The 13735-nt window shown below is 41.9% G+C and overlaps 2 protein-coding genes across 3 annotated transcripts in view; one reads left to right on the forward strand and one right to left on the reverse strand.

Annotated features, from left to right (window-relative positions):
- Positions 1-303: 303 nt before the first annotated feature.
- On the forward strand, positions 304-9082 carry PSMC1 (proteasome 26S subunit, ATPase 1). 2 transcript variants are annotated; one of them, XM_010173798.2, is made up of 10 exons: positions 304-352; positions 1207-1303; positions 1698-1822; positions 2663-2848; positions 3051-3179; positions 4126-4222; positions 4381-4570; positions 5895-6046; positions 7843-7997; positions 8769-9082. In XM_010173798.2, the coding sequence occupies exons 3-10, from the start codon at positions 1763-1765 to the stop codon at positions 8901-8903; spliced, it is 1104 nt and encodes a 367-aa protein (XP_010172100.2). In that variant the 5' UTR covers positions 304-352; positions 1207-1303; positions 1698-1762; the 3' UTR covers positions 8904-9082. The 2 variants fall into 2 exon arrangements, with proteins under 2 accessions (XP_010172100.2, XP_028942279.1); XM_029086446.1 differs by lacking the exons at positions 304-352; positions 1207-1303 and having other exon boundaries at positions 1739-1822; positions 2678-2848.
- A 3311-nt stretch (positions 9083-12393) lies between these two features.
- The window catches only part of NRDE2 (NRDE-2, necessary for RNA interference, domain containing), a 32282-nt gene continuing 30940 nt past the window's right edge, over positions 12394-13735 (reverse strand). Inside the window, exons 14-15 of the mRNA XM_010173799.1 lie at positions 13187-13258; positions 12394-12519 (exon numbers count right to left, since the gene is read on the reverse strand). Of these exons, the coding sequence (XP_010172101.1) occupies positions 12394-12519; positions 13187-13258 (198 nt within the window). The remainder of the gene's footprint in view (positions 12520-13186; positions 13259-13735) is intronic.

Here is a 13735-nt window from a genome sequence, read left to right on the forward strand (position 1 = left end):
GGGGGGCGAAGGAGGACGTTCCGTGCTGCTCGTTAATTCGCAGTAGCAAAGAATGCGCTAAAACTGCGACTGTAGCGTGACATCGCCAAAACGTGCCCATAAACACGTCCTGCCTCGTAAATCCCCACTGCGCTTCATTCACCGACTTTGGGCAGTTCATTGGAATAGATTAGTGCTCTGTTTAGGCAGGAGAAATCTAATTGTGGCATTTGTTTACGTGAACTGTCCATAGCTTTTAAGTTTTATCGTTGTGTACTTATATTTGCCTGTTGTTGTGGTTTTCGTTTTTTTTTCTTAGGGTCAAAGTCAGAGTGGTGGACATGGTCCTGGTGGTGGCAAGAAGGATGACAAGGTAAATAAAAACAAAACAAATGCTTTTACTTATAGGATGAACTACAGCTGTGCTACCACAGAGGCTGCCTGCAGTAGGCTTTGTTTTACAGGTTTGGGTTTTTTGTTCTTGTTCTCAGAACTGCATAGAGTTAAGCTCTTGCTTGTTTTGATGAGGTGTCCCCTCTCTTCTGGGTGCACATTGGAGAAAACAGTTTGCTGTTCAAAAACAGAAAAGGGGGATTAACTGTAAAGGAAAATGAAAATTATCTGTCAGCAGTAATTTATTTGTAAAACTAATATAAATCTGTCTGAGTTAGGAAAGACTGGTTGCCTTCAAGGTGTCACCTAAGTAACTGGCTTTGGTGTGAAAATGACATTATACTGTCATCAGCATGAGATCTGCACTCTGTGTTGTGGACCTTTGGAAGCCTTTCCAGTTTCCTTTGGAGATGGAAGTACAGTGTACACAAGCAGCTCTGCCTAGGCTGGCAAATGAATGCGCGTTACCTATCGATTAAAATGCAACAGAAATGTTCAGATTAATATTTTCCTCATCCTTTCATGCATGAGTTTTGTTTGTGATTTACTTCAGGCTTTAGCCTTCTATGTTCTGTTTTCACTGAAAACCAGCAGAAATCTAAATTTTAAAAAGGGGATGTAAAATAAGCATGAGAAAAATTTTTTGAACTTTCTTAAAAAATAACAATCCCTTTGGGCTTCTCGCTATGTAACATAAAGGACACAGTTTTGTTATGTAGCCATTCAGCTTCAGCTGAGCTCTCAGTCTGTGTCTGTAACATCTGTCTGTATTTTTCACTGTTAATATCCTGATTTGTTTTTTTTTTTCCTCATGGAATTCTCTTTATGAATAAGGACAAGAAGAAGAAATATGAACCTCCAGTTCCAACCAGAGTGGGGAAAAAGAAGAAGAAAACAAAGGGACCAGATGCTGCCAGTAAACTCCCCCTGGGTAAGCATTCTGCCTGCCTGGGCAGTCCTGGGGACTGTCCACTCTTCCAGAAATCCAAAGCTGTTCCTTCCCCTGGATCTGGCTGCACATAGGTCACAAATGATTAAACAGCAGGACAAATGTGATTTTATTTCTAATTAATGTAAAAATGTTGTTAGGCAAGATGTAGCCCATGGATTCTGGGTAAGAGAGAGAGAGGAATTGAAATTAGGAGAAATGCAGGGGAAACATGACCTTTAAAGATGTTTTTTACCTAGAATTCCAGTGGGACAAGTGGAATAGTGACTACTGCTCATAGAGAAGTTATTGTCAGAAAATAAAGCAGAATGTCTGGTAATGAATTAGTGTCAAGTCAAACTTTGTCTAAAATGTTGTGATTCTACTTTGATTGCAGTGACTCCTCACACACAGTGTAGGCTCAAATTGTTGAAATTGGAGAGAATTAAAGATTACCTCTTAATGGAGGAAGAATTTATCAGAAATCAAGAACAGATGAAACCTTTGGAAGAAAAACAAGAGGTGAGGTTTGAGTGAACTGTTACTTCTGATATTACACTAAGTGTTCTAATGTAAATTACTTCGTACAAAAGGAATGGAAATAAAGTGCCATGGATGTGTAAGTCAATACAAATGTGTTATGTATGTTACAGTTCTTCATTATATCTCAATTACTGTCCAGAAACAGGATTTTTTCCTAGTGGTTTAATGGTTTTAGTCCAAGCATGGGTTACCACAGATGAATTCTTCACTGTGAGGCTGGTCAGACACTGGAACAGGTTGCCCAGAGAAGCTGTGGATGCTCCTCCCTGGAAGTGTTCAAGGCCAGGCTGGGTGAGGCTTTGAGCAACCTGGTCTAGTGGAAGGTGTCCCTGCTGATGGCAGGGGGGTTGGAACTAGAACTAGATGATCTTTAAGGTCCCTTCCAACCCAAACCATTCTATGAAGCCACAGTGGTTTGTTTTTTTCTTAGTGATCTGTTAAAATGCAGCTCCCAGATATCCCCCAGCAGAGAAAGAAACAGTATTTTAGCTCTGCGCATCCACGTACTAGTGTCTAAATGGGAGACTCTAAGATAATAGTGGATTTTATTACTGGCCTGTGCTTTTATTCCTTTTGGGGCAGCGAAACAACAGGGAGCAAAGACTGGTTCTGTTCTATTTGGTGCCAACTGTTGAGTCAGGGTTGTACAAGAATAAGATAAGTTGTCTTTAAATGGTGGGAAAATGAAACTCCCAAATGTGCAGGCAGCTTTTAACCATGTTGTGCCTCAGCTCAGGGAAATAGATGAAGGGGCCCAACCCATTAGCAGAACTGGGTTTGCTTGTGTTCTTGAGTTGTTTCTTGGATTCTTTGTGACAGGAAGAAAGATCCAAGGTGGATGATCTGAGGGGAACACCAATGTCCGTGGGCACCTTGGAGGAGATCATTGATGATAACCACGCTATCGTGTCCACATCAGTAGGGTCGGAACACTACGTCAGTATTCTGTCTTTTGTGGACAAGGATCTGCTAGAGCCAGGCTGCTCTGTTTTGCTAAATCATAAGGTGAGTTGTTTTTATAAAATGAGGCACAAGTTCTTGTACTGTTTTTAACTGGCCTTTTTTTTCTGAGAATCACAGGATCATGGAGCCTGAGAGCTAATGCTGTTTATCTCATGCACCCAAATAGATGGGCACTGGGTTTAGGCTTGAGCTTGTGTTAATAATGCTGCCTGCTTTCTTTGACAACTCTTAATGCTTGAATTAGGTTCATGCTGTGATAGGAGTCCTGATGGATGACACAGACCCTTTAGTTACTGTGATGAAGGTGGAGAAAGCTCCTCAAGAAACATATGCTGACATTGGTGGCCTTGACAACCAGATTCAGGAAATCAAGGTATTCGGTTGTACTAATGTGCACTGTTAAGTGGGCCAGTGGGCAGCTGTTGTGCTGGGAGCTTGGAAGTGTAACAGCAGGACCGGCTGCTGCGCAGGTAGCGCTCCTTTGTGTCTTGCTAGTGCATTTCTCCATTGGGTTTTGCTAGGCAGACTCGTGGCCCTAAAGCTCTTCAGTGGGCGACGTACCCGCTCGCAAACTGTACACAGAGACCTTTCAGTCACTGTGGAATTCGTAGAGCCCTGAGCTCCTAAAATCTGTGCAGTAACTTACTGTTTTGCACCATGTAGCGTTACTGGTTATTGCACGGTGAGAGTTTAATTACAAAAAGCGCAGAGGCTGGTTTGAGTGCCTGATGCTGTGATATCTGGGGATTTGGTGGGGAGGAGTTTCTTTGGCTGGTTTTGGTTTTGCATTTGTTTGTTGTTTGGTTGGGGTTTTTTGTATTTGTTTTTCTGGTTTGATTTTTTTTCCCTAAACCTACAAGCAGAGCTTCATCTGAACCCTGGTAAAACTCAACCTCTTTGCTTTGGGTAGGCATCCAAAATGACAAATGCTCTTAGAATACTGCACTGTAGTACTAATCTGGCAACTCATGGTGTAAGGCATCCTTTCATAAAGAGTCCATCCACCCCAAGGTTCTCTATGAGTGTTTGTGGGTTCTAAACCCAGCGTGATGCCTTTAGGTTGTAGGAGGGGGACCACTCACTGCTGCTCTGCCACATGTCAAGTGGAAACAATAGGAAGACCTGTTCAGATAGAGTAGCTGTCTGCCTTAGAACTGGAGGCAGCAGAGACACGTATTTTACAAGGTCTGTCATGAAATTAGTGAAGTTCTCTTTGCTTTCGTTACTTTTATTAATGCTGTTCTTGAGACCCCCACAGAACTTCTGTGGAGAGTGCTCACTCTTTCTTACAACTCAGGTTTGTTTTTCCCGTGCTGCAGGAGTCTGTGGAGCTTCCTCTCACCCATCCTGAATATTATGAAGAGATGGGTATAAAACCACCCAAAGGAGTCATTCTCTATGGCCCACCTGGCACAGGTATCTCGCACTGACAGCTGTGCTAACACAAGCGAAGTAAATTAAGCTTCCTTAGTATTAAAGCATTGCCACGTCCGTCACAAATGCCATGTGACACTTTTGTTGAAGCACTTCCCCTGCCCAGACTAACGACAGCACTTCTTCCCAACTAAAAATAGGTAAAACTTTACTGGCCAAAGCAGTGGCAAACCAGACTTCAGCGACCTTCCTGAGAGTGGTTGGTTCAGAGCTTATACAGAAATACTTGGGGGACGGTCCGAAGCTGGTGCGCGAACTGTTCCGTGTGGCTGAAGAGCACGCTCCATCCATCGTCTTCATTGACGAAATTGATGCCATTGGCACAAAGAGGTACCGTGTTCTGCCTTGCGCTTCGCACGTGGGTATTGGCAGGGACAGCAAAGGGTTTCCCAGAAACACTTCTTCTGCAGCTGTATTGATGCTCGGTTTGTTAGCTCTGCTGCCGTTTTCGTTCTCTTTTTGATGTAAGTATTTTTAACAACTAAAACTTCAAATAACTTATTTGAAACTAAAATACGTCACAACCTTTTCATGTTAAATAGACATGACCAGAGACTTAACCTCTGTTCTCTTGCTGCCTGGTAGCATCTCCTTGATAGAATGTCTTAAACAGCCACTATGTAAAGTTCCTGTGGTGTACTTGAAGTGCAAATCCAAATTTACTTGGCTTTAGTGATTCTGTATTTAATACAGAATATTTCACTGTATCACTTGTCAGTTCAGACAGGTGGGTAAATACTTATCTTCTTGGAATAGTCTATGGTAAGTTACAGAATGTGAAGTCATGGAGAAGCGTTGCTTCTGTCACACCAAACTATTGTTCAGCTTGTATTCAAGTTTTATTTTTTTCAAAATTCCTTAGGCTGGTTTAAGACAAATAGTCTTTGAAGTAGTCAAAGATTTACTGCATAAATAAAAAGATGCTCATACCTATTACTACCCAGCTACTAGCCTGAAGCCCCAGGACCACCCAGCTTCTGCCTCATGTATTTCAGCTTATGTAGAAAGGATTGGACCAATGGTGGAGTGCGTAACACAGGGAATTCTTCATAAATGTTGTGTTGCTTCAAACTGTTCCTAAATGTGACTGAGCTTTTTTGGGTGTAGATTCTCTAGTTTGATGTTTGCAAAATGAAATAGCTAAACAACAAAACACAGAAATACAGCCCCTGGTGCCTGTGCTCCTGTATGGGCAGAGTTAAACTGGGATCCAGTTATAACTGAGTGCACAAAGAAAAACTCTGAAATGGAAAAATGAGTGACAAGCTCTATTTTCTATGAAGTGGATGCATGTGCTTTTAAGAATTAGGGTTTTTTTTTCCTTTTTTAATGTTAATTTGTTAATTTTGTTAAGGGGAGGGGGCTTCCAAATACATAACAAACATAGAAAAGGGACAGATTTCCTTCACATGGTTGCTGTTTCCCCAGCTACAAGAATAGTTCAGTGTCTCTTTACTTACCTAGATGTCACAATATGGTTCTGAAAACCGGCTTTTTGTTTTCATGGGTAACGTTAAGTGAAAAAATAATCTGTTATGGGTGTTTAAAAACCCAAACCACCACACACTATTTTGTTTATAAGTTTGTGGCAGTTATGTGAAGTATGTTCTTAAATTTGTATAGTGCTTTTTCTGACCATATTGTTTTCCTAAAGGTATGACTCAAATTCAGGTGGTGAGAGAGAGATCCAGCGTACGATGCTGGAGCTTCTGAACCAGCTGGATGGGTTTGACTCTCGGGGGGATGTCAAAGTTATCATGGCTACAAACAGAATAGAAACACTGGACCCAGCTTTGATTCGGCCAGGTAAGAGACTTCCCACTGTGTGTGCATGAGTCACTTTTCTTGTGCGAGGACTTGTCATAACTCACCAAGCATGGGCTGGTGAAAAGAATGCAAGTTACTGGTTTGTCTTTATTCCCCATCCTGTCTATGTTGGCCTATCTGTTAAAATCAGAATCTGTTCACAAGTTTCCAAATGGGAGAAAAACCTGTGGAAGAGAATAAAAGTGCTCACTCCTCTTATATGTACATAAACAATTGGAATAGTCTCCATTTGCATTAAGATGGCACAGCTGTTTTCAGTAACTGTTAAGGCGAGCTGGAGTGCAGCAGCAGCAGCACCATGGCACGCAGCTGGGTGAGGTGTCAGGCAGTGCCACTTGTGCTTCACAGATGAGAACATCGGCCTCAACGAGGAGAGCCTGGATTTTGATGCAGGGAAGCCAGTCTGCTTCCTTACTGGCCTGGCCCACTGTTGGCATCTGGGGGAGGAGTGAGGGAGAAGTAATAACCTTATTTTGACATATGCATGACATGCTGAGCCAAGAGCTTGAACAGGCACAAGTAGTATTTTTAAATGGCCACTAAAAATGTACCAGAACATAATACACCTGTGGGGTCTGTTAAATGAGAAGTTAGAAAGCAACACGGAGATCAAAGGAATAAGCTAAGCCTGCCGTTAGTGACCTCAAGTAAACCTTAAGCAGTAAAGACGTTGTAAAGATTTTTCCTTCTGAAGTAACAGAGGTAAGATAGAGAGCAAAGATAATTCAATTTGTCAAGTGATGACTCTGAACAGTCACTAGATTATATGGACCCAAGGAGTTTGGAAAACACCTCCACGGTATGAAGTTGCTGAGGTATGTTTGTGTTCTTTTCAAAAGGTCTGGTTTTGTCACCATCTTAGCCTTACCCCTCCAAATCAAAACCAGTGCTGCTGTTAGAGTACAGAGGAGAAAGTACTATGCCAATATTAAAGACAAGCCAAGATGATTTAAAATTAGTTGGAAAGAAACTTCCAACACCTATCAAGTATTTAAATTACAACCATTGCTTGAGCAACAGGGGCACTTCCAGCAGCTTGGCAGACTGATTTACCATTGTGTATGTTAGTCTGGAATATCCTATGTGGTGCCATCAACCCTATTTAGAAAAGATACTGTAAAACTAAAGAAAAACAGGAGTGATCCGGAGATGGAAAATATCTTTAAAAAGATCACTTATTAAAGTTGGAACAATGAGTACCAGAACATCCAAAGTCCCTGCTGGCACAAAGGAAACATCTGGTAGGAACTTGCAACAGACCATCTTATGCAAAACCTTCCTTCTTCTGTTTGGTTTAACCGTCCTGCACAGAGGAATTCAGTGATACAGGGAGGAAGAGTTCTCTAGGTTGCCACAGTGATTCACTTGGTGTGTGTATGTGGCCGAAAATTAAACTTGGGAGATAAATGTAATTTCAGAGTAGGATAAAATTTATTACAAGAACATACGTATTTGATTAATACTTTTCTGTGGTGTGACAGATTGTGTTTTGTGGCTACATGTGACTCAAGGAACCTGTGGTTTTTCGTGCCTCCCAGATGAGGTGTCATTTACCTGCAGTGACACAGACTTTCTCAGCAGCGTGGTATCCTTCAGCTCCAGTAGCTTCCTGGTCATTACAAACGGAATAGTCTGATCTCACTTGGCACTCCAGGACGTGATTGATTGTGGGTGTGAAGAAACAGTTACTGTCAGTCTAACCTTGACATGTTCTTCCCGCTCTCCTTCCACTAGCTGCGTGCAAAACACTAAGTCTGAGTTCTTCTTTTGCACAGGACGCATTGACAGGAAAATCGAGTTCCCTCTGCCTGATGAAAAGACCAAGAAACGAATCTTTCAGATTCACACAAGCAGGATGACACTGGCAGATGATGTGACTTTGGATGAGCTGATCATGGCAAAAGATGATCTCAGTGGTGCAGATATTAAGGTCTGTACATCACCGTTGCTTATACTTCAAAACACAAATCCCATTACTCTGTGCTGAAACTTTTCTCTGCTTCCTGTGGTTACATCACAGAGGGACAGTGGGATACCTTGAATAAATATTTTAATACCTTTTATTATAAGCCACATACTCGGCTTTACAAATGGGAAACCTTCCAAAATTGTAATTATCTGGTAGCTCGTGTTGGTAACTGTATGTACCTGTGAAACTTCAGAAGCAGCAAAGTGGAAATTAGAAGTGGAATGTGGAATCTTGCACAAACAGGCCGGGTACCTTAAACAGTAATTAAGATAGTGCAGACTAAAAAGCATTTTTAGAGGCTATGTTGCAAGCAGATAAAAATGGAACCATAGCTTAGGAAGCTTCAAACATACATCTCTGCTTCTCGAAAGCAGAGAAGCCCTTGCTAGTGTTACCACGCTCATGAGCTTAATCAAATGTGGCGGTGCTCTGGCACCTCGTGGCAGAAGGACAACACCGTCCACTGTTGCAGAGCTGGATGCAGCAGGAGGGAAACACCTTCTGCACACAAGCCTTACTCTGACTACAGGAGGACATACTTATGGAGCCTTACCCAGACTGTTTTATGTGCTTCTGTGCTACTGGACAGTATCAAACTTTAAGATGCAAATTTCATTAACTCTCTTCACGACAGCGTCAGTCCGAGCTGTAGGAAAGTGCTGCTGTCTCCTGCGGGGTGGCTTGAGAAGGCTGCACAGAGCCAGGAACTTACTCTTGCTTTCTCTGTTGCAGGCAATTTGTACAGAAGCTGGACTGATGGCTCTGCGGGAACGGCGCATGAAAGTAACAAATGAAGACTTCAAAAAGTCTAAAGAGAATGTGCTCTATAAGAAGCAGGAGGGAACCCCTGAGGGACTGTATCTTTAAGTCACTTGTCTCTTTGGGGACTATCAGGAACTCTGTCTGTGGTTGGGATGAGAGTCTTGTGTAAAACCACACAGTGTAGCTCACTTTCATTCTTGAAGAGGTTAAATCCTGGTGGACTGTGGTTTTTCAGTCAGTGTAACACTTCATTTCCCAATAAAACATTTATTTGAATTGAACTGGTTTTGGTGGCAAAGACCTGCTCTTGCTGTGGAACTGCCTGTTGCTGTAGTCAGACTTATTGCCAGGAAAAAGTAGGAGTGACATGAGAGTGCCTGTCTCAGTGACCCAAACCACGCTGCTGATGCACTGTCAGTCCTTGCTGGGCACATCAGTCTTTTACAACAGCCCTATAATTGCTGCTGCTCTTAAAGTAATTACTTTGCTGTATCTTTTTAGGGGCTGACTAGGACAGAAGTCACTGTTGAGTCCCCCAGTGTCCTAAGTCACATACAAATAAAAATTAATGAAAATCATGCAACCTTAATAACATTCAGATACACTTTAAAGGTGCCCATCTCTCTCTAGCACTTCTGCTTACAAGAAAGGAAGGTGGATGCTCGTTAGCATTCTTAGTTTAAAGATCTCGGCATGTTTGGGTGAGGTACTTGTACCTGACATTCAAGAGTTTATAAATTGGTTTCAGTTTGTTACCCAGCTGTGCTTGCAGGGGGCTCTGCAGCCCGGCACTGCCGAGGCAAGGGCTATGTTCTGTTAAGGCACAGGCACCGACCAGCCCCAGCTAGAGGTGCACAGTTTGTCACACTGCAGAGAGACGCTCAAACTGCAAGTCACATGCCTGGTGTTCTGCAGTGTCATCTTAACCTGAATTCTTCCCCCCAAACAAATCCACTGCCTGCAGCTCCAGCGCCACAGCCATGACTGCTACATTCTAGCACTGCCTATACTGCTGACCAAGTATTGTGTAGCACACTTCTGTGAAGTGCTTGTTAAGTTCAAAGTAATTAACTTCCAGATGTTGTACGTGTGATTTTTAAGGTTTACAGAAAAATTCCATGTACAGACCGCTGTTGAGCAACGTGCAGCCTTTGTTCTGGAAACTTTCTGCGGGAGCAAGTGCCGGCCAGGAACAGACACTGGAGAGGTACACGCAGAGCACTGCGTTCGGTAACTGCCAGCGCTGTAACAATGGCAGCAGCAAGGCCAAGAGACTGTTTTTCGGTTAGAATTATGTGGTTCATTGTTAAAAACAAACCCTAGAGCTGAATGGAGTCTTTAATTTGATCTGGATGACAGGAACCCTGAAATAGAGTTGTTTTTCAGCTGGAGACAGAAAAACAAGCAGAAAAGTTTTATTACCCATTCTCATAAACCTTATGAGATCCATCTCCTTGGAAAGGTCACAAAAGCCAAGTGATTTTTTAGCACTTTCTAATCATGGCAGTTGATCTCATCTTCGCTTGAGGGGCTGAAGAGCTTTAAGACGTGTGGCAAGCAAAGCTGTTGATGCTGGCTGGAAGCACCAACCACAACGACGTCGCTTCAGCTGAGTGAAGGAAAGCTGCAATGCATTAACCTAAACCAAGAACTGTTCTGGTAAACTGTCTGCCACAACAGTAACTGAAACAGAAACAGAGCTGAAAATTAAATTCTTACCTTTGCAGCAGAATTCAACTTCTGACACTTTCTCCAACATTTCTGAACTTGAGTCACAAAGGTGAAGACAAAAGTAATGAAGACCTTGAGAAAGTAAAGAGGGAGTAGATTCCCCATAAGGACAGAAAAACCTAGTGGGGTCTGCATTAAAAGGCAGGAGTTAGGGGAGCTCCTGGAGAAAGCGAGCAGCCTCTGACACCCCCAGTGAAGGGAGCAGCATGAGCGCTGCGCTGGGAGAAGCTGTGCAAAGGGGACGGATGGAGGAGAAAAGTGACAAACACGAGTCATCGCTGCCCTCGCTGGAGGTGATCACGGGGTGCCAGACAATCTCACCTAGGCACCCTGCCCCACGAAAGGCTGGAGCAGATGAGCTTCTGAGGTCACGTACACACACACATATGCACACACACAAAAATGCGATGCTCCTGCTCCGTGCACAGAGTAACTCCTACCTCCAATTCAGGAGCTCTGGGTATAAACAATAAAGTAGGTATTTTTTTACAAAGACTAATCAATTACTTTTATAGCAAAACCAGCATCACCTGCAACCCCAGCAGTATTATAAGGCTCTTAAGAAGTGCTGTAATGCCATTTAAAATTCTGCACATTCCCACTGCTATTTAAAATAATTTTAGAAAGGAATAAATGAAGTGCAGCCTAAACTAAGATGTATCACATCCTGCCAGGCACAACTGAGCCACAGGTCCTTTGGGTTTGTCCAGCTGTAGTTTTCCATGTAATCAGATCTCATCAGCTGGGTGAGTCTGATTGTTTTAGTGCTGCAACAGTTGTTACTCTTCTCCTGAAAAACCTCTGAAAGAGTTTTAGCTGCTCCGTGGCTGCAGGCAGCCTCTTCCAGATGGAGATCCAGTTTCTGAGTACTGGGTCTCAAGCACAGGGGTGCTGAACAGTCTTTCACACATTTCAACATATTCTGTCTTATAAAATAAACAGATAACGTTATCTTTAAATCGTTACCGTACTTCATATAACTTCTCTAGGAGCTTGCCTAAAGACTCTCGGAATAGAAACTACTAATCAAACAGTCACATTTTCATTACTCTGCCTCCTTTGGTGAGGATTAAATACAGAACAGACCTCCTATGACAACTGCCTACCTTTGGGTCAAAAGAAGAGTACCAATTACAAAACCAGGTTTAAATATGAGCTGCTTAGAGATGCACTATGGATACAATTTAATTTTTAATACATTCACAGTTCTGTTAAATTAAGAAATAAAAAATAATTCAAGTCCCTTCTGAATTTTCAAATATTCAGATATATTTTTCATAAATATTCATATTAAAATGGTCATCTGTCAAAACATACAAATACAAGTCCAAAATAGGTGCCGGCTGAAGCAAAGATTTAGCTTTTACTAACAGTTTATGTACAGATGTAACTGCTGTTTGACTTGGTAGTTAAATATACACACGCATGCATACCAAGTTGTAGGAAATAACTGAAGTCTGCCAACTAGAGGACAGTGGAGCAGCCATTTGGCAGATGTTTATTTCCTGTGCTGCTCACCAAACCATAGTTGGCATGTACTGCATCTGTACTGAACTCTAGGGAATGTAAATTCAAACAATAGACTAAGAAATGTGGGCAGTATGAAACAGGAGGATATTTTAAGAGGGTATCCTTCTGTGGGAGCCAGCAATGCTTCGGGGAAATGGATGCATTTTTGTGTGTAAACGCAGTACTTGATTCCAGAATACTTGCAGCTCGCAGAACTCCATTTTGATAGCAATTCATATAAAAGCTCAAAGTACAAAGTACCCAAGTCCCAACAGAGCTCCTGTTTGAACAGAGACAGGTCTAACTTGGTTCTGGAACTAGCTTCTGTACTTTCTCCACTCTCTACAGTCTTCCTTTAAACCTCTAATAGCAGTTCCAGCTCTTCCATAGGCACCCGCACTCTCAATTCTTTTTCAGTCATTAGATCAAGAGTCTCTTGCAGATGATCAGGGAAGTACTCTATGGCATCCATGTACAGTACCTAGAGAGACAAGGAGAACGTTTCCTGGGCCATCTTTCTATCATAGCAAGAAACACAGTACAAAGAAGCATGTAGATATGCAAACAATTGTAGCAAGAACGTAAGAAATACCATGTACTCCTTTAAAATAACGGAACCAGAATCAGTAATTCTACAGTGACAGCAATGTAGATGTTTAATCAAGTCTTTTCCAACTCTTACTATATAATTTTATTCAAAAAAGATAAAACATAGGTCAAGAGGCACTGGAGCACTTTCACCATATACAGACATTACCTGAGGAGCTGCAGGTGCCCCTGAATAATTTCTTAGTAACTAAATATATTTTTACTTGGCTATATATTTCTGCTACTACCATGCTCATGATGAAACCTGGCCTGAAAGACACATTCACTTCTAGATCACAGAGAAGAATTTCTTATCTCCTTGTCTCGTGCAATGCAACAGTCTGTTCTGAAATGCAAACAGCACTGACCACTATGTTTATTTCCATTTCAGGTGCATCTCTTATTTGCAGAAAATCTTACAGTACTTCTCCTTCAGAAATCTCTTCTTTTGTCTGCATATAACTCATTACAACAACTACTAAATTCTAACTTAAAAAAAACCCCACAGAACTTTAAAAATTAGAATGTGATGACAGGTTTATATTTTTTGTTATGCTTACCTTTGCCCAAGGACAGTTTTGAAGGGCTTTATAAAACAATCCTTTACTTTTTTCTTTTTTGCCTATTGAAGCCTGTGTGAGAAAAAAATGTTCATACTTCAATGCAGTAATAGCTGAAATAATACAATTATTATCTCTGATTGAAAGAAATTACTGCCGAAAAGCTCAGGGCTCCTCTGCTGGGGAATCCTTGTCACTATGCATTGTGGTAGCTGTGCAACTGGAGAGGTTACACTGGTGACACTGGTGACGTTCCTCAGTGTAACAGAAGAGATGTCTTTAAGGAGTTCCATGGCTTTACTTGTAAGACAAGTAAAACAAAGACTAATAGAGCCTGGGCTGAGTGTTTCAGTTAAAGCCAGTGCCTTTGCCTGTATCTGACAACAATACACAGTGCAAATCACTAACCAAAACTTACACCTGACACGCCACACACTACACAGAAGCACCTTTGGAACAGTGACGGTGAGAAAACATTATTTTTGTGCACCAAAGAGATCAAGCACATACATTCTCTTACTCAGCAGAAGTTTGTTAAAGCCGGATCCC

This window comes from Antrostomus carolinensis, unplaced genomic scaffold (genome assembly GCF_000700745.2).
Source record: "Antrostomus carolinensis isolate BGI_N321 unplaced genomic scaffold, ASM70074v2 scaffold49038, whole genome shotgun sequence".
Classification (NCBI taxonomy): Eukaryota; Metazoa; Chordata; class Aves; order Caprimulgiformes; family Caprimulgidae; genus Antrostomus; species Antrostomus carolinensis.

Bases quoted from the DNA above. Each gene is read 5' to 3' on its own strand.
- PSMC1 (XM_010173798.2), top strand. From the start codon at position 1,763: ATGGAGGAAGAATTTATCAGAAATCAAGAACAGATGAAACCTTTGGAA. The intron at 4,223-4,380 runs GTATCTCGCACT...AACTAAAAATAG, and splicing joins CTATGGCCCACCTGGCACAG to GTAAAACTTTACTGGCCAAA. The intron at 7,998-8,768 runs GTCTGTACATCA...TCTCTGTTGCAG, and splicing joins TCAGTGGTGCAGATATTAAG to GCAATTTGTACAGAAGCTGG.